The sequence below is a fragment of the Scyliorhinus torazame genome, chromosome 1 (genome assembly GCF_047496885.1).
Source record: "Scyliorhinus torazame isolate Kashiwa2021f chromosome 1, sScyTor2.1, whole genome shotgun sequence".
In the NCBI taxonomy this organism is placed as follows: domain Eukaryota; kingdom Metazoa; phylum Chordata; class Chondrichthyes; order Carcharhiniformes; family Scyliorhinidae; genus Scyliorhinus; species Scyliorhinus torazame.
The window spans coordinates 144,637,205-144,662,936 of NC_092707.1; the positions used below are offsets into that span (position 1 = coordinate 144,637,205).

General features: G+C 45.7%; 1 protein-coding gene across 4 annotated transcripts; it reads left to right on the top strand.

Annotated features, from left to right (window-relative positions):
- The first annotated feature begins 1,330 nt into the window (after positions 1-1,330).
- LOC140413853 (CD276 antigen-like) lies at positions 1,331-25,732 on the top strand. Of its 4 annotated transcripts, XR_011943020.1 has the most exons (6): positions 1,331-1,783; positions 2,350-2,427; positions 4,616-4,969; positions 20,049-20,333; positions 23,983-24,481; positions 25,288-25,732. XR_011943020.1 is itself a non-coding variant. In XM_072500936.1 (5 exons), the coding sequence occupies exons 1-5, from the start codon at positions 1,747-1,749 to the stop codon at positions 24,141-24,143; spliced, it is 915 nt and encodes a 304-aa protein (XP_072357037.1). In that variant the 5' UTR covers positions 1,331-1,746; the 3' UTR covers positions 24,144-25,732. The 4 variants fall into 4 exon arrangements, 3 of the variants coding, with proteins under 3 accessions (XP_072357037.1, XP_072357039.1, XP_072357038.1); XM_072500936.1 differs by having other exon boundaries at positions 23,983-25,732; XM_072500938.1 differs by having other exon boundaries at positions 20,202-20,333; positions 23,983-25,732.

Sequence of the window (25,732 nt, forward strand, 5' to 3'; positions counted from 1 at the left end):
CAACTCCATCTCAAGCGGGTGACCATTGACCCGTACTGTCACCTTAATGGGGGCCACACGGGGAGCTGCCACACAATACAGCTGCAGGCAGTCGTCCACCGGCTCCACGTCCTCAGGAGTAATCGCCGCAGGTTCATCCACATGGAAGGTACGGCCCCTGGGCTGGTCCCAGTTTCGGTCGGAACGACGGCACCACTGGTGCCCCCAGGACCGGCGTCCGCGACAGGGTCGGCACCTACAAGTCTGACACGGACATGGCTCCTCATCCATTGGTTCTGGAGAAGGCTCCCTTCGGCGAGGAATGTCCGACGGCCACTGGCGTTGATCCGGAAGTCGTCTCGCCCAAGGTACCGCAGGAGTGCGGGGGGACGTTTTCAGACGGAAGGGGTTGCGCCCCAAGGCATGCACTTCCATTCCCTGTATCTCCTGCACTCCTCGTTCTGCGCTCTCTCGGGACAATATTATTTGAATGGCCTGTTGAAAAGTCAATGTTGGCTGAGCTAACAACTTTCTCTGGGTGGCCGCATTGTTAATACCGCAAACCAAACGGTCGTGTAACATTTCTGACAAGGTCTCACCATAGTCACAGTACTCCGCAATCCTGTGTAGCCTGGATAGAAAGTCACCAAGGGATTCTCCTGGGGTCCTCTCAGCGATATTAAACCAGTAACGTTGGACTATCGTCGACGGGGTTGGGTTAAAATGCTGCCCCACTAAATTCACAAGTTCATCAAACGTTTTGGTGTCCAGCGCAGCTGGGTACATAAGGCTCCTAATCACCCCAAACGTATGCAGGCCACAAGCAATATGACCACCTGGCGCTCGTTGTCGGTGATATTGTTTGCCCGGAAATAGTAACACATCCATTGTGCATACTGGTTTCAGCTTTCCAGCGCAGCATCAAAAACATCCAAACGTCCGTACAGAAACATGTATAATAGAAAACAACTTCCAACCTGTATCCAACAAAAATCCAGGGAGATGGCTTCAGCAGTGTAGACAGCTATTAACTTTAATCCTCGTCGCCAGTTTTGTGAGGGCCACAAAGAATCCAGCACGAGTTTCAAGGATACAAAGAAATAACATTTATTTCCAATAACATACATATTACACAACAGCAGCAACTTCCCTTGCTGCTTACTCCTTCCTGCTGGTCCCAAACTGGCCAGCTTTATTTATACAGGGAGTCTGCTAATGATTTCTCCGCCCACCCCCCCCCCCCCTCATTGGGGAAGCTCATACTCCCACAGGATTGTGGGATTGTCATTAGTCCCCAGCCAATTGTAAGCAGGCAGGTTATAACACCTAGAAACAGAGGGAGCCCTGGGGAAGTATTGGGGCCCAGAATTTTCCTCGCTGGCCCTGGTCAGAACGTGTAGTACGTGTGAAATCCCTCAGAGAGAAATGAGAAAAGAAAACGACAGGTCATATTTGCTGTGCGTGTGTGTGGCGGGAGCTAAGAGAGGAATACTGCAAGATCTCCGAGGGAAAGATCTCAAACACAATTCTTGAGGCAAAAAAGTCGATCACGATTTTAACCCTTCGCCAGAGAGGTTTTGGTGTCGTTGCTTTCCGGTTTTCGCAACTCTGGTTGTATGACGTGTTGTGAGTTTGCTGTAATTCCCGGTTGTCAGGCAGGGGGGCACAGCTCGTTGCTTACGTGGAAGCCCGTGCGTCATAAATTAACAGACCTATAAAGAACAGCTCTTCAGCATCACTGCATTGCCAGCAGCTTGGTAAGGACACATGGGAAAGTGTTCCTATTCCCAGGCCGGGCTAGAGAGTGAGTGTGCAAAGTATTGTTGGCTGGGTGTTTGCAGATTGGGGTGCTGATTGAAAGATGCCGGGCAGACAGGACCGTGGACATGCTGGTTGCTGCAGAGGAAGCGGCAACAGTTTAAAAGTTGCAGAGATGTCCCGGGCATTGATGAGCAGTCTCTCTCCTGTCCCTGCTCCGGGCGAAATGTCTTGGCAGGGGACTGCTGCTTATGGTGGAGCGGCTCCCTTCCCCCATTTACTATCTAAGACGAGAAATAGCCGGGGGTGGGACTTGTTTTAACGACGTTGATTAGACTGCCATTTGTAGGACGTCCAACGCCTCTCCCAAGTGCAAACGTTGCTGCACTGTGCAAGGAGCTGCTCAGTAAGTCCCACGTTCACTTGACTGGAAGTTTACATTCCGCCCATCAAGTGAGGAGAGGCTGTGGCGCCTCCCTTTGCCAAATTGCCATTTGCTTCCAGGGTTCAGAATGTAGGATGGCCACTTGGGACAATTCCTGTTTGGTGCGGTGTATTGACTCATTCAGTAGTTTGCCATGTTTACTCACGTCCTATGTTTCTTTCTTTAAGGAGTTTATCTGCAAGGTGAAAAGGCAATGAGAGGATATTCTCAGTTCAGTTTGCTTGTTCTGCGGGGACTACTCACGGGTAAGTCATCAATGGTTTAATAATTTCAAGGAATTCAATGTGATTTTCAGCTTTTCCTTTGTCACTGCTCACTATTTGCACTGAGCTAGCATGAACGCAAAGGATCAATGACTTCCTGTACTATAACCACCATTCTATGTGCAGCTGTAGAGATTTGTAAGATAGTGGGAGTATTGATTAAAACTGGGGCTAACATCACTCCATGATACCCTCCTGTGAGTCAATGAAGATAAATGGTTTGGATGTTTCTCAGGTAGAATGCTGCCTCTAAGATAAGAAATGTAAGCCAATCCATGTTGGTAAAGTGAAAAACTCAAAGGTACTTTTCCTCATTTCTGAACTGACCGATAGGGACCAATTATTCCAACCACCCTGATTTGATTTATTGTCACATGTTGCTGAAGTACAGTGAAAAGTATTTTTCTGTGGCTGAGGGAACGTACACAGTATGTAAACAGTACAGTATAGTAGACAAAAAGAATAATCAACAGAACATTGACAAATGGTACATTGACAAACCGTGATTGGTTACAGTGCGGAACAAGGGCCAAACAAAGCAAATGCAAGAGCAGCATAGGGAATAGTGTTCTTACAGGGAACAGATCAGTCCGAGGGGGAGTCGCTGAGGAGGCTTGTAGCTGTGGGGAAGAAGCTGTTCCTATGTCAGACTTCTGTACCTTCTGCCTGATGGAAGGTCTGGAAGAAGGCAATCAATGGGTGGGAGGGGTCTCTGATAATACTGTCTGTTTTCCTGAGCGAGTAGGAGGTATCTACAGAATCAATGTGGGGGTGGTAATTTTGTGTGATGCGTTGGGCTGAGTTCACCACACTCTGCAGTTTCTTGCGATCTTGGACCAGGCAGTTGCCATACCAGGCTGTGATGCAGCCGGATAGGATGCTCTCTATGGCACATCTAGCAGTTTGTGAGAGTCGATGCAGACATGCTAAATTTCTTTAACTTCCACAGGAAGTAGAGACGTTGTTGGGTTTTCTTGACTGTTGCATCAATGTGAGTGGACCAGGACAGACTGTTGGTGATGGTGACCCCCAGGAACTTAAAGCTATCGACCATCTCCACTTCGGAGCCATTGATGCAGATGGGAGTCTGTGTCGTGCTACACTTCCTGAAGTCGCTGATCAGTTCCTTGGTCTATCTGGCATTTAGAGTGAGGTTGTTTTCGGTACACCATGCAACCAAGTGATTTAACTCCCTCCTGTCGTCTGATTCGTTGTTGTTTGACATACGGCCACCACAGTCTTATTGTCCTGCTTGTCTGAATTAGACATGGCTCCCAGTCAAACTGGCTTGAGGCAGGACCTCCATCCCTATTGGAGAGAGGAAGTCTCACTGCCAAGAGCAATCAGATGGCCAACTGATCTCTGCCTAACAGTGCCACCAAGAGCAGTGATGACATGCTGGATCTGCAAGCATTTCCTGAAGAGAGAGAACCAGAAATTCTTTAGAATGGCTTAAAAATAATTGATTCCTCTGCCTCACGGCCCCCTGCCTGCAACAAACCCCCCCCCCCCCCCCCCACCTCTCCCCAGAACACCATCTTGGTGAGGGAATTATGAACCTGCGTTAGAAGTATTGCAGGGTGAGCAGGTCCAGATGTCAGTCAGTGTCTAATACGGATTTGACACCAGCACTGCCACTTTGGCCTTCATCATGCTGGTTAACAGTCTCTCTGCAACATATAGCTCTGAACCTGGATTCAGTAGGAGAAAGAATTCTCCCTGAGCCCATCAATAACTTGCAGCTCTGTTGTTGAGTAATCTTTAGTGCCTCTGTTTGTGGAAGGGCTCGGTTTTTTTTGAAGAGCTGATTAGAGTTGGTGAACTCTGCAGTGAGTGGCACTTCAAATCAAGTCCAGTGTTTCGTCAGAGTGTTGGGGTGGGTGGCCAGGATCATAAGGGTGAGGGAGTACTGTGGGGGGGAGGGGTGGGGAGCAGCTCCATTGGCCACAGGGTACCCAAACAGGAGGCACCCCACCCTAGCCCTGCAGCTGATACTTGACACGGGTAAAATTCCAGTGGTGCCAGGAGGAGGCCCTTAAGTGGGTGAGTGGTGCCCCCGATGCCTCTCTGTTGTGAACGCACTATATATAAATGTAAATGTGCATTCTTTTGCCGTTTTCTGTGTTTGTTTCAGATTTCCAACATTGTGTTGTTCCTCTTTGATTTACAGCTGCGTTCAGAGTCCAAATGATTAAGAAAGAACTAACAGCCATCATTAACCAAACTGTTGTACTGGAATGTAGTTTCACTGTAACTGAAGAATCGCCCTTTGAGAATTTCCTGGTCACCTGGCAGCGTGTCGAGTCAAATGAAGTTGTCCACAGCTATTACTATGGAAAAGACCAGTTCAGTGAACAGGATGCTCAATATTCAAACAGGACAAGTCTCTTCCCAAAGGAGTTTAAAACTGGAAATGCTTCATTGAGACTAGAGGGTGTAAACATCAAGGATATTGGAAAGTACCAGTGTTATGTCAGTAATACAGCTGGAAATGATAACGGAATAATTTCTGTCACATCTGCAGGTAAATAGAGTTAACATGTTTCTTCTCTTTTCATAGATTATCATCTTGCATTAAAGTGGTTTACAAGGGTACTATCACCTGCAAAAATCCTCAATTTATTGACTATGCGTAATGAAGGGCGGCGCAGTGGTTAGCACTGTTGCCTCACAGCGCCGAGGACCCGGTCCGATCCCGGCCCCGGGTCACTATCCGTGTGGAGTTTGCACATTCGCCCCGTGTCTGCATGGGTCTCACCCTCACACCACAAAAGATGTGCAGGGTAGGATTGGCTGCACTAAATTGACCCTTAATTGGAAAAATAAATTGGGTACTTTAAATTTATTTTTTAAAAATCCATGCGTAACGAGCCATATATTGTAAATGTCTCCTCATTCAAGTGTTAATAATCACAGAGCAGAATGTTCGCAATACATTCTCAAACTGACTCCCTCAAAGATCACTGGGTAAAGGTTTGAAAAGAATCATGATATTGGGAAAATTTAGTTTTACGATTACTTTAAATAGGACTGCAGTTGATTCTCTTGCCCACCAGAACACCATCTTGATGAGGGAGTTGGTGTGTGTATTATGAGCATGAGCTGGTTGTACTGTATAGTCCTTGTAGCGTTGACATGGGTGGATTGTTGGTGATATGCACACCTAGGAATTTGAAGCTGGCAACCATCTCCACCTCGGCACCATTGATACAGACAGGGATGTGTACAGTACTTGCTTCCTGAAGTCCATTACCAGTTTGTTAGTTTTACTGACATTGAGGGCGAGATTATTGTCATTACACCATGCCACTAGGTCTTGCAACTGTACAAGGCATTGGTAAAACCATGCCTGAAATATTGTGCACAGTTCTGGTCCTCTTATTTGAGGAAAGATGTAGTGGCATTGGAGGCAGTTCAGAGGAAGTTCACTAGGTTGATTCCAGAGATAAGTGAGTTCTCCCAGTGAGGCAGCAAAGAGTGAGTTTGGGAATTTGAATCTAGGTGGGAATTGAATCAAATCAGTAAGGCAGCTCCTTTTAAATTTCAGGAGTTTAAATTAATTTAAATTAAGCTAGTATTGTGCAGTGTAGGTTAACGAGGGCTGCCCCACCCACTCACATAACTGGTTGGCAGTTAAGTGTCAGTCACTTTAAATCTACCTTGATCTAAAAGCAGGTGGGGGAGGGGAGTCAACTCGGGCCAATTTAAAAAGAGCAACTTGTAACTCACTCCCAGTGAGTTCTCCCAGTGAGCCAGAGAAGACACAGCCAGAGTGAGACAGCAAAGAGTGAGTTTGGGAATTTGAATCTAGGTGGGAATTCGAAGCTGGGAGGGGAGGAAGTGCTTTTTATCCCTGGTAAGTAACGTTTCTGTTTTCTTTTTCTTTTTATTGGTATATTTATTTTTTCTTTGTTTATTATTTTTTTTTGGAAATTGTCGTTGTTGAAGTTAACCGAAGGTTTAAGACGTGGCAGGAGATCTCAGACCCGTGTCCTGCTCCTCGTGTGCGATGTGGGAGCTCAGGGACACGTTCACTGTCCCTGGCTCCTTCATGTGCAAGAAGTGTGTCCAGTTGCAGCTCCTGTTGAGAGTTTGGCTGATGATCGCTAAATCAGAGTTTGGCTCAAGATGGATTGGAACTTTATGGGAAAAACAATGTTAGGTAAAGCTTTGTGTGAAGAAATGTCAAGACAGGCCCTTACAGGCTTCTGATAGCAAGCTGAGGAATGTCAAGATAGGCTGTCAAAGGCTTCTGATAACAAGGTTGTTTTTGAACCAGACAAAATTGCAGTAACGGCCTTGGGAATGGGTGCACTAGGCTTAAAGACAATTATAATTGAGGGGGGCTGAATTATAATTGAGCTGAGAGCACAGATAGGAATGTGAGGGAGCTGCCGTCAGAAATGAGCAAAACTCTGTATAAGAACTGCTGTTAGATGTATTGACTTTGGCTTGCTATTGTGACTCTTGAGAGACATACAGTGGTCCTAGCTCCGGCGCCGAGAAATAAATATGTTAAAGTAACAAGGTGTTCGACTGATCATTTAATCCGGACTGGCTGCAAGAGAATCCTCACTTAGACCGCTTGACTGCTCTGGAGCTGCAGATGGACTCACTTTGGATCATCCGCGATGCTGAGCACGTCTTGGATAACACGTTTAGCGAGTTGTTCACACCGCAGGTGAAAGGTACTGAGGGAGATAGAAAATGGGTGACCAAAAGACAGAGCAAGAGTAGGAAGGCAGTGCAGGTGTCCCCTGCGGTCATCTCCCTGCAAAACAGATATACCGCTTTGGATACTGTTGAGGGAGATGGCTCACCAGGGGAAGGCAGCAGCAGCCAGGTTCATGGCACCGTGGCAGGCTCTGCTGGGCAGGAAGAAGAATGACAGGGCTATAGTGATGGGGGACTCAATCATAAGGGGAATCGACAGGTGGTTCTGCGGATGCAATCTAGACTCCAGGATGGTATGTTGCCTCCCTGGTGCAAGGGTCAAGGATGGCACGGAGCGGCTGCAGGACATTCTGGGGGGGTGAACAGCCAGCTGTCATGGTGCACAAAGCACCAATGATATGGGTAGAAAACGGGACAAGGTCCTACAAGCTGAATTCGGGGAGTTTGGAGTTAAACTAAAAAGTAGGACTTCAGGATTGCTACCAGTGCCACGAGCTAGTCCGAGTAGGAATGTCAGGATAGATAGGATGAATGCATGGCTCGAGAGATGGTGCAAGAGGGAGGGATTCAAATTCCTGGGGCATTGGAACCGGTTCTGGGGGGAGGTGGGACCAGTACAAACCGGACGGTCTGCACTTGGGCAGGACTAGAACCGATGTCCTAGGGGGGTGTTTGCTAGAGCTGTTGGGGAGAGTTTGAACTAATGTGGCAGGGGGGTGGGAACTGATGCAGGAAGTTGGAAGGTAGTAAAACAAGGACCGAAACCAAAGGCAGTAAGGGGGAAACAAGGTAGAGAAGCCATAGTCAAAAATCAAAATGGGCAACAATACAAGGTACAGTGACTGAGGGGAGCTCAGTGAATAGGACCAGGAATACTAAAAGGGATAAAACGGGAAGTAAAAACATTAATGGTAAGCGACGCGGCAGGTTGTTACATGAAGATATGGGTTCAACAGCAAGGAAAATTAGAAAAGTTCAGAGGAAATATAACTTGGGAGAGGTTACTGATCGAGGTGTTAAGATTCAGAACCGAGGTTAAAAAAGCTAACATAAGTGTACTTTACCTGAATGCTCACAGTATTCGGAATAAGGTAAATTAGTTGATGGCGCAAATCATCGTGAATGACTATGATTTAGTGGCCATTACTGATGGTTGAAGGATGGTCAGAACTGGGAGTTAAATATCCGAGGGTATCAAACTATTCGGAAGGACAGAGTGGATGGTAAGGGAGGTGGTGTAACTCTGTTATTTAAGGATGACATCCGGGCAATAGTAAGGGATGACATCGGTGCTATGGCGGATAAGGTTGAATCCATTTGGGTTGAAATCAGGAATAGTAAGGCGAAAAAGTCACTGAGGAGTAATCTATAGGCCACCAAATAGTAACATTATGGTGGGGCAGGCAATAAACAAAGAAATAACTGATGCATGTAGAAATGGTACAGCAGTTATCATGGCAATTGCATGGGTTGCAGTTATTTACCAACACCCCTGGGGGGTGGGGTCAGTGTGCTGGGAAGGGGGCCATAAGACATAGGAGTGGAAGTAAGGCCATTCGGCCCATCGATTCCACTCCACCATTCAATCATGGCTGATTTCAACTCCATTTACCCGCTCTCTCCCCATAGCCCTTAATTCCTTGAGAAATCAGGAATTTATCAACTTCTGTCTTAAAGACACAACGTCCCAGACTCCACCGCCCTCTGTGGCAATGAATTACACAGAGCCACCACTCTCTGGCTGAAGAAATTTCTCCTCATCTCTGTTCTAAAGTGACTCCCTTTTATTCTAAGGCTGTGCCCTCTGGTCCTAGTCTCCCCTGCCAATGGAAACAACTTCCCTACGTCCACCCTATCTAAGCCATTCATTATCTTGTAAGTTTCTATTAGATCTCCCTCAACCTCCTAAACTCCAATGAATATAATCCCAGGATCCTCAGACGTTCATCGTATGTTAGGCCTACCATTCCTGGGATCATCCGTGTGAATCTCCGCTGGACCTGCTCCAGTGCCAGTATGTCCTTCCTGAGGTGTGGGGCCCAAAATTGCTCACAGTATTCTAAATGGGGCCTAACTAATGCTTTATAAAGCTTCAGAAGTACATCCCTGCTTTTATATTCCAAGCCTCTTGAGATAAATGACAACATTGCATTTGCTTTCTTAATTACGGACTCAACCTGCAAGTTTACCTTTAGAGAATCTGGGACTAGCACTCCCAAGTCCCTTTGCACTTCAGCATTATGAATTTTGTCACCGTTTAGAAAATAGTCCATGCCCCTCTTCTCTTTTCCAAAGTGCAAGACCTCGCACTTGCCCACGTTGAATTTCATCAGCCATTTTTTGGACCACTCTCCTAAACTGTCTAAATCTTTCTGCAACCTCCCCACCTCCTCCATACTACCTGCCCCTCCACCTGTCTTTGTATCATCGGCAAACTTAGCCAGAATGCCCCCAGTCCTGTCATCTAGATCGTTAATATATAAAGAGAACAGCTGTGGCCCCAACACTGAACGCTGCGGGACACCACTCGTCACCGGTTGCCATTCCGAAAAAGAACCTTTTATCCCAACTCTCTGCCTTCTGCCTGACAGCCAATCGTCAATCCATGTTCGTACCTTGCCTCGAATACCATGGGCCCTTATTTTACTCAGCAGTCTCCTGTGAGGCACCTTATCAAAGGCCTTTTGGAAGTCAAGATAGATAACATCCATTGGCTCTCCTTGGTCTAACCTATTTGTTATCTCTTCAAAGAACTCTAACAGGTTTGTCAGGCACGACCTCCCCTTACTAAATCCATGCTGACGTGTCCTAATTCGACCCTGCACTTCCAAGAATTTAGAAATCTCATCCTTAACAATGGATTCTAGAATCTTGCCAACAACTGAGGTTAGGCTAATTGGCCTATAGTTTTCCATCTTTTTCCTTGTTCCATTCTTGAACAGGGGGGTTACAACAGCGATTTTCCAATCCTCTGGGACTTTCCCTGACTCCAGTGACTTTTGAAAGATCATAACTAACGCCTCCACTATTTCTTCAGCTATCTCCTTTAGAACTCTAGGATGTAGCCCCCAGACATTTATCAATTTTTAGACCTCTTAGTTTCTCTAGTACTTTCTCCTTTGTGATGGCTACCATATTCAACTCTGCCCCCTGACTCTCCTGAATTGTTGAGATATTACTCCTGTCTTCTCCTGTGAAGACTGACGCAAAGTACTTATTTAGTTCCTCAGCTATTTCCTTGTCTCCCATCACTAGATTACCAGCGTCATTTTGGAGCGGCCCAATGTCTACTTTTGCCTCCCGCTTGTTTTTAATGTATTTAAAGAAACTTTTACTATCATTCCTAATGTTACTGGCTAGCCTACCTTCATAATTGATCCTCTCTTTCCTTATTTCTCTCTTTGTTATCCTCTGTTTGTTTTTGTAGCCTTCCCAATCTTCTGACTTCCCACTACTCTTTGCCACATTATCGGTTTTCTCTTTTGCTTTGATGCATTCCCTAACTTCCTTTGTCAGCCATGGCTGCCTAACTCCCCCGCCCCCCCCCCCCCTCTGATAACCTTTCTTTTCTTTGGGATGAACCTCTGTACTGTGTCCTCAATTACTCCCAGAAACTCCTGCCATTGCTGTTCTACTGTCTTTCCCACTAGGCTCTGCTCCCAGTCGATTTTCGTCAGTTCCTCCCTCATGCCCCTGTAGTTACCTTAATTTAACTGTCACACCTTTACATCTGATTCTACCTTTTTTCTTTCAAATTGGAGATTGAATTCTACCATATTATGATCACTGCCTCCTAAGTGTTCCCTTACTTTAAGATCTTTAATCAAGTCTGGCTTATTACATAACACTAAGTCCAGAATGGCCTGTCCCCTCGTGGGCCCCATCACAAGCTGTTCCAAAAAGCCCTCCTGTAAATATTCAATTAATTCCCTTTCTTTGGGTCCACTGGCAGCATTATTTACCCAGTCCACCTGCATATTGAAGTCCCCCATGATCACTGTGACCTTGCCTTTCTGACGTGCACTTTCTATTTCGTGGTGCATTTTGTGCCCCTGGTCCTGACCACTGTTGGGAGGCCTGTACATAACTCCCATTATGGTTTTTTTGCCTTTGTGGTTCCTCAACTCTACCCACACAGACTCCACATCATCTGACCCTATGTCGTTTGGTGCTATTGATTTAATTTCATTCCGAATTAACAAGGCAACCCCACCCCCTCTGCCCACCTCTCTGTCTTTTCGATAGGCTGTGAATCCCTGGATGTTTAAATGCCAGTCCTGAACCCCCTGCAACCATGTCTCTGTGATGCCTACCACATCATACCTGCCAGTCACAATCTGGGTCACAAGCTCATCTACCTTGTTCCGTACACTGCGTGCATTTAAATATAGCACCTTTAATTCTCTATTGACCGTCCCTTTTTGTTTTCTTAGTGTGGTGTACCTTGGTTTACTGAGCCTTTCCATACACTGTCATATTTTGTGGAATGGGGACTATTGTAACCTCTCCTGAGTTCTGTCTTTTCGTGCTTTTTTTGTATTCCTAAGCAGCTACGCTTCCCACTGATTACTTCACCTCTTGGTTCCCTGACTTTCCATTTCTCCCCGCCCACCACCACCCAAATCTCTAGTTTAAAGTCCTATTGACCACCCTAGTTACTCTTTTCGCCAGAACACTGGTCCCAGCTCGGTTCAGGTGGAGACCATCCCAACGGTACAGGTCCCCCCCTGTCCCAAAACTGATGCCAGTGTCCCATGAAAAGGAACCCCTCTTTCCCACACCACTCTTTCAGCCACGTGTTAACTTCCGTTATTCTTGCCTCCCTATGCCAATTTGCACGTGGCTCGGGCAGTAATCCGGAGATTATGACCCTGGAGGACCTGTTTTTTAATTTGAATCCTAGCTCTTTATAATCTCTAAACAGGTCCTCTTTTCTAGACTTGCCTATGTTGTTGGTACCAACATGGGCCACAACAACTGGATCCTCCCCCCTCCCTCTCCAGTATCCTTTCAAGCCGGTCAGAGATGTCCCGCACCCTAGCACCGGGCAGGCAACATACCATGCGGGACTCTTTATCCTGCTCACAAAGGATACTATCTATCCCCCTGATAATAGAATCCCCTACAACTACAACTTGCCTATTTACTCCCTCCCCTTGAATGGCCTGCTGAACCATGGTGCCTTGGTCAGCTGACTCATCCTTCCTGCAGCCCTGTTCGCCATCCACACAGGGAGCAAGTGCCTCATACCTGTTGGACAGGGTCAAGGGCTGAGGCTCCTGAGTTCCTGACTGCTGGTTCCCTTTACCTGCCTGACTTGCAGTCACACCCAACTGTCCCTGGCCACTGGCAGGATTTAAACTACTTACTCTGACAGGTGTGACTGCCTCCTGAAACAGTGTCCAGGTAAGTCTCCCCCTCCCGGATGTGCCTCAGTGTTTGAAGCTCAGACTCCAGCTCATCAACTCTGAGCCGGAGCTCTTCGAGCAGCCAACACCTACTGCAGATGTGGTCGCTGTAGCTCTCAATGGGACCTGCCAGCTCCCACATCAAGCAGCTCAAGCACATCACCTGACCAGCCATCACTAAATAATTAATTAATTGGTTTAATTTAAGCTTGCGAGTTTAGCTGTGTTTTTTTTTAATTTGGGGTAGATTTGCTATCAACTAATCAGATCACAGCTTACATCTGACGTCACCTTTGGGGGAAAAACAACTGGAAAACTGGTTGATTGGTTTAACCAGGTCGGTCAAGGCAGCCTTGAGGAGGAGTTTATAGAATGTATCCGCGATAGTTTCCGAGAACAGTATGTAATGGAACCTACGAGGGAACAAGCGGTCCTCGATCTGGTCCTGTGTAATGAGACAGGATTGATTCCGGATTCATAGTTAGGGATCCTCAGAAGGAGCGATCACAATATGGTGGAATTTAAAATACAGATGGAGGGTGAGAAGGTAAAATCAAACACTAGTGTTTTGTGCTGGTAGACTGGGAGCAAAGACTTTATGGTGGAACAGTGGAGAACCTTCCAAGCGATTTTTCACAGTGCTCAGCAAAGGTTTATACCAACAAAAAGGAAGGACGGTAAAAAGAGGGAAAATCGACCGTGGATATCTAAGGAAATAAGGGAGAGTATCAAATTGAAGGAAAAAACATACAAAGTAGCAAAGATTAGTGGGAGACTAGAGGACTGGGAAATCTTTAGGGGGCAACAGAAAGCTACTAAAAAAGCTATAAAGAAGAGTAAGATAGATTATAAGAGTAAACTTGCTCAGAATATAAAAACAGATAGTAAAAGTTTCTACAAATATATAAAACAAAAAAGAGTGGCTAAGGTAAATATTGGTCCTTTAGAGGATGAGAAGGGAGATTTAATAATGGGAGATGAAGAAATGGCTGAGGAACTGAACAGGCTTTTTGGGTTTTTCTTCACAGTGGAAGACAAAAATAACATGCCAGTGACTGATGGAAATGAGGCTATGACAGGTGAGGACCTTGAGAGGATTGTTATCACTAAGGAGGTAGTGATGGGCAAGCTAATGGGGCTAAAGGTAGACAAGTCTCCTGGCCCTGATGGAATGTATCCCAGAGTGCTAAAAGAGATGGCTAGGGAAATTGCAAATGCACTGGTGATAATTTACCAAAATCCACTAGACTCTGGGGTGGTCCTGGCGGATTGGAAATTAGCAAACGTGACACCACTGTTTTAAAAAAGGAGGTGGGCAGAAGGCGGGTAATTATAGGCCAATGAGCTTAACTTCAGTAGTAGGTAAGATGCTGGAATCTAGCATCCAGGAAGGAATAGCGAGGCATCTGGATGGAAGTTGTCCCATTGGGCAGACGCAGCATGGGTTTAGTGGAATTTTTTGAGGACATTACCAGTGCAGTAGATAACCGGGAGCCAATGGATGTGGTATATCTGGATTTCCAGGAAGCCTTTGACAAGGTGCCACACAAAAGGTTGCTGCATAAGATAATGATGCATGGCATTAAGGGGAAAGTAGTAGCATGGATAGAGGATTGGTTAATTAATAGAAAGCAAAGAGTGGGGATTAATGGGTGTTTCTCTGGTTGGCAATCAGTAGCTAGTGGTGTCCCTCGGGGATCAGTGTTGGGCCCACAATTGTTCACAATTTACATAGATGATTTGGAGTTGGGGACCAAGGGCAATGTGTCCAAGTTTGCAGATGACACTAAGATGAGTGGTAAAGCAAAAAGTGCAGAGGATACAGGAAGTCTGCAGAGGGATTTGGATACGCTAAGTGAATGGGCTAGGGTCTGGCAGATGGAATACAATGTTGACAAATGTGAGGTTATCCATTTTGGTAGGAATAACAGCAAAAGGGATTATTATTTAAATGATAAAATATTAAAACCTGCTGCTGTGCAGAGAGACCTGGGTGTGCTAGTGCATGAGTCGCAAAAAGTTGGTTTGCAGGTGATTAAGAAGGCAAATGGAATTTTGTCCTTCATTGCTAGAGGGATGGAGTTTAAGACTAGGGAGGTTATGCTGCAATGCTGCAATTGTATAAGGTGTTAGTGAGGCCACACCTGGAGTATTGTGTTCAGTTTTGGTCTCCTTTCCTGAGAAAGGACTTACTGACACTGGAGGGTGTGCAGAGGAGATTCACTAGGTTAATCCCAGAGCTGATGGGGTTGGATTACGAGGAGAGGTTGAGTAGACTGGGACTGTACTCGTTGGAATTTAGAAGGATGAGGGGGGATCTTATAGAAACATATAAAATTATGAAGGGAATAGATAGGATAGATGCAGGCAGGTTGTTTCCACTGACAGGTGAAAGCAGAACTAGGGGGCATAGCCTCAAAATAAGGGGAAGTAGATTTAGGACTGAGTTTAGGAGGAACTTCTTCACCCAAAGGGTTGTGAATCTATGGAATTCCTTGCCCAGTGAAGCAGTAGAGGCTCCTTCAATAAATGTTTTTAAGATAAAGATAGTTTTTTGACGAATAAAGGTATTAAGAGTTATCTCAAGTAAGGAGACCAAAACTGAACACTACTCCAGGTGTGGCCTCACTAACACCGTATACAATTGCGGCAGAACCTCCCTAGTCTTAAACTCCATCCCTCTAGCAATGAAGGACAAAATTCCATTTGCCTTCTTAATCACCTGTTGCACCTGAAAACCAACTTTTTGCGACTCATGCACTAGCACACCCAGGTCTCTCTGCACAGCAGCATGTTTTAATATTTTATCATTTAAATAATCCCTTTTGCTGTTATTCCTACCAAAAATGGATAACCTCACATTTGTCAACATTGTATTCCATCTGCCAGACCCTAGCCCATTCACTTAGCCTATCCAAATCCCTCTGCAGACTTTCAGTATCCTCTGCACTTTTTGCTTTACCACTTATCTTAGTGTCGTCTGCAAACTTGGACACATTGCCCTTGGTCCCCAACTCCAAATCATCTATGTAAATTGTGAACAGTTGTGGGCCCAGCCCTGATCCCTGAGGGACACCACTAGCTACTGATTGCCAACCAGAGAAACACCCATTAATCCCCACTCTTTGCTTTCTATTAATTAACCAATCCTCAATCCATGCTACTACTTTCCCCTTAATGCCATGCATCTTTATCTTATGCAACAACCTTTTGTGTGGCACCTTGTCAAAGGCTTTCTGGAAATCCAGATATACCACATCCATTGGCTCCCCATTATCTACCGCACTGTTAATGTCCTCACAAAATTCCACTAAATTAGTTAGGCACAACCTGCCCTTTATGAACCCATGCTGCGTCTGTCCAATGGGACAATTTCCATCCACATGCCTAGCTATTTCTTCCTTGATGATCGATTCCAGCATCTTCCCTACTACCGAAGTTAAGCTCACTGGCCTATAATTACCCGCTTTTTGCCTACTCCTTTTTTAAACAGTGGTGTCACGTTTGCTAATTTCCAATCTGCTGGGACCACCCCAGAGTCTAGTGAATTTTGGTAAATTATCACTAGTGCATTTGCAATTTCCCTAGCCATCTCTTTTAGCACTCTGGGATGCATTCCATCAGGTCCAGGAGACTTGTCTACCTTTAGCTCCATTAGCTTGCCCATCACTACCTCCTTGGTGATAACAATCCTCTCAAGGTCCTCACCTGTCATAGCCTCATTTCCATCAGTCACTGGCATGTTATTTGTGTCTTCCACTGTGACGACCGACCCCAAAAAACCTGTTCAGTTCCTCAGCCATTTCCTGAACTCCCATTATTAAATCTCCCTTCTCATCCGCTAAAGGACCAATATTTACCTTAGCCACTCTTTTTTTGTTTTATGTATTTGGAGAAACTTTTACTATCTGTTTTTATATTCTGAGCAGGTTTACTCTCATAATCTATCTTACTCTTCTTTATAGCTTTTTTAGTAGCTTTCTGTTGCCCCCTATAGATTTCCCAGTCCTCTAGCCTCCCACTAATCTTTGCTACTTTGTATGTTTTTTCCTTCAATTTGATACTCTCCCTTATTTCCTTAGATATCCACGGTCGATTTTCCCTCTTTTTACCGTCCTTCCTTTTTGTACATAACAGCACCTCAAGCACAAATCTGGTGTTCTTGATTAATAAGAGGATTGTGTGATTAATAAGGGGAGAAGGCAGGAGAATGGGGATGAGGAACATATCAGCCATGATCGATTGGCAGAACAGACTCAGTGGGCCGAATGGCCTAATTCTGCTGTGTGCGCCAGAAGGTTTGTCCATCACGTAATTTATCCTATTTGAAGCATAACCACAAAATCTAAAATTAGATATCGTTATTTATATTATGAAACTATGATAATAGGGCAGAAATTAGGGTGTGCCGCATTACTCAATAGGTAGTGTGACGGAAATGTTGTTGCGGGTGCAGGCAAGAATTTCCTTCCATACTCAACATGCTCAGAAGCAATGGATTTAGTCAGTAGCAGTACTCCTGAGATGATATCCGACTTCCATGTGGGAACCATAGAATTTCACAGCTCTGATTTGGCCCATCGTTGTCACTGGACAGCTCTCCAAAAGAATTTTCCCATCGTCCTACTTCCCATACTACTTTATATCTCCGATTTGAAACGTATGTTGGAGTCTGTTCCTGCCATTGTTTCAGGTGGGAGCACTTCATGTCCTAACAACCCCCCAAATCATATCAATTGTGTTGTATCATGGTACATCTGGTTGAGAAAATTATTGCTGCAGAAACCTGGTATCTGCTGTAAAAATGGGTTCAATTTTCAAATATAAGGAAAGGTTTATAAAATGGAGACTGGGTTGTGCTGGTTGATGGAAGTAAGTTATAGAGAAGAAAAACAAAGTTGTTCACCGAAATAGCCTCAAAACTAAATAGTGTACAACATATAAAATATTGGCAAGATTGGAAAAATATCTGATACAGCTGAAGTTAACTAAAGCCACAATTGAATGTCAGAAATCCATTAGGGAAAAACTGATGAGGTGGCATTTCCGTGGTAAAGCTTTAAGTCCTGTTAATGGCCAGAAAGGCCACATGGGTCCTTTGAAATCTGCCTGTGTCTGCGTACTCCAGATTTTTTTTTTTTTAAATGTTTGAAGATGATACAGCGATAGATATAAATACTTTAGATATTGACTCCTTGATGTAAATACATAAATGGCCTTGGCTTGGTTTGAGGCACTGGTGATTGATCAAGTTGCTGGACCTGATATCATTTAACCTTGAATCCTGTAGAAAATCGGAGAGGTACTATGTGAGCCATTAATTTAGCTGTCTAATAATTCTTTGAGATCTGGATTAGTTTGAATTTTTACAAATACAGAGTACCCAATTATTTTTTTTCCCAATTAAGGGGCAATTTAGCGTGGCCAATCCACCTAACCGACTTCTTTTGATTATGGGGGTGAGACCCACAGAAACATGGGGAGAATGTGCAAACTCCACATGGACAGTGACCCGGGATCGAACCCGGGTCTCGGTGTCGTGAGGCAGCAGTGCTAACCACTGTGCCACCGTTCACCCTAGATTTAGTTTGAATTGACTTCAGAACGAGCTTGATGCATGAATGCTTGCACACATGTACCAAGCCCCATTCATTAATATTTAGATAGAAATGCAGATACAAGTGTAGGCCCTTCAGCCCTTTGAGCTTGTTCAGTGATTATGGCTGATCTGCATCTTAACTATATTCAATTTTGTTCCATACTTGTTACTAAAGCTCTATAATTCATGTTTTTAATTACAAACTAAACTGTTCCACAATTAATTTCTAGCTATGCCAAAGATTATTGATTCATGCTTTGAAGTAAAATGAAATTGGCTTGAACATTTTTCACTTCTAAAGCATGGTTTTACTGACATTTGGCAACTCCAATGATTAATACATAGGGAAACCATGCAATAGAATATTGAGAAATCATATGGCTAACACACTTCATGCACCTCAAAGTTTCCCCTGACACCACTGGTGGTGAGGACAGGGGAAGGGGGAGTGCGCAAAGGGTGGGGTGGAAAAGAGAGTGGGCACGAGGAGTGGAGAAGAAAGAGAATGTGAAAGGAGGGGAGAATGTGCGAGGAGTGGAAAGGAAGAGAGACTATGAAGCGTGTACTAGGGGTGGAGAGGACGAGAGAGTACTAGGGATGGAGGATGAGAGTGTGTACTAGCGGTAGAGAGGACGAGAGAGTGTGTACTAGGGGTGGAGAGGACGAGGGAGTGTGTACTAGGGGTGGAGAGGACAAGCAAGAGAGTGTGTGAGGGGTGGGGTGGCGAGGGAGTGGGTGCGCGGGGGAGGGGTGGCGAGGGAGTGGGTGCGAGAGGCGAGTTCCAGTCTTCCGATTCTGGGGTTAGTGTGGGGGCCCAAAAATGAAGCTGAGCACTGGGCCCCATGAACTGTAACTCTGACTGACTCTGTTCAAGGTAGAGTTGGGTGCTTTGAAAAGCTGGTTAGAGTAGATGAGCTTTGACGGAAGTGGTACTGCACATGGGAAAGACATTGGTTGTGACTTGACTGTAAAGATTCTGGCATGTCCCAGATGCCAATCGGGTCCAGCAACTTGATCAATCTCTAGTGTCACAAACCAAGCTAAGGCCATTTTATGCATTTACATTCCCAGCACCCCCCTTTGATTGCAGCATGAGAGGGAGAGGATGCAGTGGTGGCAAATAAGAAGACCAGTTTCTCTCAGGAGTAGAAGGATAGGTTTTGTGTGTGGGGAGAGGAGGGGTAGGGAGAAGTTTATCAGCATGGGGGGGTCTGATCTACTTCTAATTTCCTGGAAGCAATAGTCTTGTCTCCACGTCGGGGCTGGTTTAGCACAGTGGGCCAAGACAGCTGGCTTGTAATGCAGAACCAGACCAGCAGGTTCAATTCCTGTTCCAGCCTCTCCGAACAGGCGCCGGAATGTGACAACTAGGGGCTTTTCACAGTAACTTCATTTGAAGCCCACTTGTGACAATAAGCGATTATTATTAAGTGAGGCGTAGTGTCTTTGTTGCCTGTGATTCACTAAGAAGGTGGTCACAACAACATTACCTCTCTTGGAACCAGTCCAACAGCCTCCGAGCTGTACGAGGATGGCACTGTGGGGGACTGTTGACAGTGACTGCTGCCCTGAATTTCTCCAGATCCTGATACAGAGTGAACTTCTCATGACTGCTGCCGGGACAGTAGGCATGAACCAGCATGATGTGCTGGACATGATCGCACAGCAACTGCACGCTGACTGAGAATGTTTGTGGTTTTGTAACACCTCCCTTTTTAAGATGTCATGCCTGTAGAATCACGTGTATGCATTCAGACACTGAATACACCACATCTTAGAAGTGGAGGCGAGTTTTAAGTAGTGCGAGTGTTGCACGAACTTGCCCTAAGCCATTATAATTAGTAGTTTATATTTGCCTGCATCACTTACACCAAAACTCTTTATCAATGACACGGTCACTGATGACTATTATTGTTTCACAGCATACTACAGTGAGCCAGTGCTAACCGTCAGACAGAAACTGTTGAGCACCATTTTAATGTTTGAGTCCAGTGGCTACCCAAAGGCTGATATTTCTTGGTACAATGGAGGCAACCTAGCTGCTTACTTTTTGTCCAATTGTTCCTACTATCAAGCTGCTGATGGCCTGTACACCGTGCAAAGCTCAATGGAAATCAATATCACAGGAAGTTCAACCTATACATTTGTTTTAAGAAATGCCGCTGTCAATCAAACTATCTCTAGGACGCTTAAGTTGCTTGTTGGAGGTAAGCTTTGCTGTTTTCTCACCAATTTCCTGTCCCTCCCAAAGGCACAAGGCCGCTATCAACACTTGGTCACTTCCCTGAGTCTGGTCCTCCCAAGAAACAGGAGGAGTGCTGGAAAAATAGTTCCCAAAATCTGGTGTGAAGTCAAGAAATGTACTTTCAACACTCGCCTGCAGGTGTGGAAAATGGTAGAGGGAGAGGAGAAGCCTCAGCAGCTAAAGATCAATCCACTTTGAAAGGGAGGATATAATGGGAACTAAACAGGCAATGGTAACTTTAATGGGTAGAATTAAGAAATTCGAGGGAATTTTAAGTTTGCAGCAGAGAAACATTCTGGTAACAGCTGTGAATTGGTCGATTGTGGAAATTAGACAAAGACGTCACAAAGAAGGGTTAATGGGGGACTTTAATTTTTTGATAAATTGGGGTAAGCAGACTAGCGCATGTCAAAGGTAATGAAATTCAAATATGTCCGGGATAGTTGCTTCTCTGCAAAAAATCGGTCTTCGAGCCGAAAAGGAGATGGACCATATTCAATTCTCGTAATGAGCAAGATTTAATTAACAGTTTAATAGCACGTGGGTATTTATATAACATAATATGATCAAGTCCAATGTATTGTTTGAAAGGTAGAGACATGAAAGAGCTACTAAAATTATAGATTTAGATAAGGCTGACTATCCTAGGATGAGACATGGGGAGGGATTTTTCCGGCCTTTCCCACCAGCGGGAGCTTCCCGTCCTGCCGACGGCGACTCGCTGCCACGGGTTCCCTGGCGGCAGAGGGTGTGAACAACTGGGAAGCTCGTTGACAGCGGAAGGTCATCTCTGCCGCAAGGCAGGGGGTAATACGGTTGTTAAGCTGCTGGCTAAGGCCTGGTATCACAGCTGGAGCATTGTCTGCCAGCTGTAATATCTGAATATCAGATAGGTTTTGTGAATAATTGTTGACCAATGTTCGACGCTTCTTCAACATTGTCCTCTCCAACATCGTCCTCTCCCTTTCCAACGCTCCAGAACCTTAAATCACAGTGTCTTTGGATGCGTAAAAAGCACTTGATAGGGTGGAGTGGAACAATCTACTTCAGATTCTAGGGGCTAATGGATTCGGCCCGAAATCTGCCTCTTGGATTCGTCTGTTGTAAAAGGCCCGTTATGCACGCAAACAGGCTATTTCCAGAATATTTTCCCTTGAGCAGGGGCACTAGACAGGGCTGCCCTCTCTCCCCACTGCTCTTTGCATTAGCTATTGCATTAGCATTGTGGGCAACTGATCGGTGGAGGGGGATTTGTCAGAACAGAGTGGAGCATTGGGTATCGCTTTATGCAGGCGACCTACCTCTGTACATTACAGACCCGGCTTCCTCCGTGGGCAACATAATGAGATACTCACTGGGCTGGATTCTTCATTTCAGCGGCGAAGTGCTGGCTCGAATGGAGAATTCGCAGGTGTTTTATGACAAAATAATTGGCGGCGAACCCTCACCCATTCTGGGATCGGTGAAGGGCTAGCAGCGGCGCCGGGTGAAACTCCCGGCTCCCGTGCCAAAAACGGCCAGAGAATAGCCGGGTCTCTGGCCGAGAATCCGCACAGTGACGACATGCAGCGGTCACGCTGTACAACATGGTGCTGGCCGTGCGTGGACCTGAGCTCACCCATCACAGGCCCTCCCGGGCAGCGGCACAGATCCCGGTCGAGTGTGGCGGTGCTGGACACAGTCCGCAGTTGCCATGCCGGGTTCCCGACCGCTGAGATCACACGTGTCCTGCGCGGTCGGGAACTCAGCCAATCGGGGCGGAGCATCGGGGAGGCCTGCCGATGACTCGCCAGTGCTGTTGCAATGGTGCACACAATGTCGCCATTTCAGAGTGGGCGGAGCATGGATGAGTGGCCCTGATTTGGGCATCAGAGTCTGTCGGGCAATGGAAACTCCCGCCCACATGTTTGGTACTTTTTCTGGTTCCAGGCTAAATGTAAGAGGAGTGAGTGTTTTCCAGTGATCTACATGCTAAAGGGGCTCAACTTAATTCATTGCTGTGTTGCCTCTCTAACTCTAGTTTCCATTACTTGGGGATCTGTATAGCCCATAACTGGGCATCACCTCAAATGGAATTACTCCAGCCTCATCAGTAATGTAACCCCCCCCCCCCCCCAAAAAATCTTTTGTTTTATTATTGGGCTGCCAACATTCCGAAAATCCTGCATGGCTTAGCGACCCTGAATCAATTTGGAGCATATGGAGGCTCGATCGTACACCATCACCACCTCCTCTCTCTCTGCCATCATTACTGCAGTGCTGCCCGTTCTCCCACACAGGAGTTTCCTCAAGTCCAAGATCATTTCTTCCCTCAGGATTTAGAAATAGTTTCAGCAGCATTGCAACCTTCTCTCCCTGTCTACTTTGGCCCTGATTTTGGGGTAATCCTTTCTTTTTGCCTTCCGGCATGGACCCATTGTTCAAGTCTTGAGGGGGACAAAGGGACTTGTGCATTTCCGGCATCTATTCTCAGGGGGGAGATTTGCCAGCTTTGAGAAGCACACTGACAAATTTCAGTTGCCCTGTTATAACCTGTTTCGTTATTTTCAAATTTGAGATTTTTCTCTTTTTTTTTTTTTTCCCCCTTTCCCCTAGCCCCCTCCTTCTCTCACCCCCCCCCCCCCCCCCCCCCCCTCCTTGTTGGGGATGGTTTTGTCATTGGCGCAACCGGACAGGGGATCTATTTCAGATTTGTATGGCCTTATCCCCTCACTGGATCCCGCCCCTTTTGAGAAAGTGAAGGAAAGATGGGAAAAGAAACTGGGTCCTGTACTTGCTTGGAGGGAGGCGCTCTACAGGGTGAACTCCACTTCATCCTGCGCCCGGCTGAGATTGATTCAGTTTAAAGTATTGCACAAATCGCATTGGACCAAGGCGAGGATGAGTGGGTTTTTCAAGGATGTGGAAAACCAGTATGACCGTTGCTCGCTTGCGCTAGCTAACCACACTATGTTTTGGTGTTGTCCTAAAATTGCTAGCTATTTTTTAATTCCATATCTATCAATGTGATTTTGCGGGTTGCCCTCGAACCATGTCCATTAATAGTCATATTTGGGGTTACAGACTCACTGGCGTTTCACTCTGGGGTAGGGGCAGATGTTTTTGCCTTTGCCTCTTTAGTTTCCAGGAGGTGAATATTGCTTAGCTGGTTGGGCGATTTGATCTCATTTCTGCACTTTGGAGAAAATGAAATTTATCATCAGTGGATCGGTAGAGAGATTCTGTCTGAGGTGGCAACCATTTATCTCATTTCTTAAAGTCCTAGATACCATCAATTGTTAGGGGTGGGGGGGGGTAGCTAATAGTGGGGCTAATTTGTTTGTTGTAATTATAAGGGAAGGTGTACATATAACTTTTTGACTCTGTATTTCTATGTCTTGGCTGTACCTTTGTTGTTAATAGGGTTAATGTTTGTTTATGAAATTCAATAAATATATTATTTAAAGAGGTAGAATATTAAATAATTTGCCAATGAATTGCTTTTGCTTCAGAAGCTGAAATGAGAGCTGATAAAATCATACGGAGTTTCTCTTTAATGATTCCTTTATATTCAATGACTGAAACTGTTTTTCCCCTTTTTTTTTTTTTTGTTTTTAAATTTCTACTTTCAGAAGATTCAAGCCTGATGCCAAACCTTCCACTTGATTGTTCCAGAATGATAAGTTTTATCCTGGTGGCTCTATTTGTAATAATTGCTCTGGCAATGATATTACATCAACTCAAATATATGAAACGAAAGACAATCAAACCCATAATTACAGATTCACCATGAGATCCTTTGGCTTTGAGGACATCCTGATGATTATCCTTACTGATTCTCTACTGGAGTATGAACGTTGATATGTGTGGCGTTTGAGAGATGCTGATGGATCTATACTGCATGCTCTTTGTTCATGAATCTAAATGGTTGGAATATCGACGAGCAAGCAATCCAGGAGCTGCAAGGAATCCCCTCATACTTGTGAAGTCACTACATCACGGCGGGAGATAATTCGGCATATTGAATATGCTAGCTCTTGTATACATTCTCCACCCCGCGGCGCTGGAGTAGCGTTTGGGCGGAGAATCCGGCGTGTGGCCGAAGTTTGAGGTTCCTGCCGGGCAACAGTGGTAAGATGCTAATGGACCTAATGACCCATTTGCAGCTACTTAGTGGGCCGGGTACCAGAGTCTGCAGGTCCCAGTGATTCCCTGGGTCAGGAAGCACGTGGGCGGGACTCGCAACAAGTATTACCAAACGTGTACCTCACGATGGGCCGAGGCGGTCATTCCTCAAGTGAGTTGCCCCGAAGGTCCATCCGAGGGCCATCCTCCTCCCTCCTCTTCTCTCTCTCTCTCTCTCTCTTTCTCTTTTTCCCCCCCCCCCAACCACAATGCATGACCTGCCCACCCCTCCTCTACCAGACCGTCCCTCCTTGGAGGACCCCTAAATACGGAGTCATCCCACAGAGAGCTCACAAATAGAGAGACCCTGCCCTCCACTAAATAGGGAGACACCCCTTGAGTAAAGGGACTCCCCTCCCCCACCCAGACCCACAAGAAAAGAGACCGCTGACTGGAAGCTGCAGAGCACACTAGATAGAGGCAGTGAAAAGGAATCACATTGTAACACTCACCTGGGCCTACACCTGCTTGCTCAGACAGAGGAAGCACCCCGTGCCCATTCCTGAAAAGAGAAAACCAGTGACCTGTGTATAAACCCCTCAGATCCTTTAGCTGCAAGTCATTCATTCATTTCTCTTCGTGGGCTGTGATTGACAGCTTCCACACCAGTGTCAGCCTTGCTTCATTCATCTTCCTTCATGGATGAGGGACTCTTAAGTGCTGGAACCGTAATGTTTACAAACATCTACCACATCAAAAGAGTTAAGTTAATTCTAATCCTCTTCCCCCCCCCCCCCCCCCTCCCTCTTCAGGCTCTAGTGATGTTGAAGTGCTGAGCTGTAATTTCACCTCTGGCGGAAGAACATAGTATGAGAGATTATCTAACTGAACACCTGGAAGAGCACTCTGCAACTACCTGAGTGCTTGAGGAATGTTTGGTGACTGGTTGTGTTCAGAACCTGTAACAACTGTTAAACTAAGAAAAAGCAGATCGATCACTTATGTATTCAGGCTGTGTTGAATGTTTGCGAGTATTACCTGAGTATTAGTCTAATCCAGGACCCGCGGAACCCCTTGGTTCCGAAAGAGCCTCCCTGGGGTCTACGGGAGTTCAGGCCTATCTGGACAATGCAAGGTTCGTGCTATTTCTAACTCGTTCAATCTGAGGCTGGATTCTGGAGAACTCTAGAGTTGGAAACAGCATGAAACTCAAATTTGTACAGATCAGAGAGAAGGTGGGCAGCAGTGCAGGCAAAG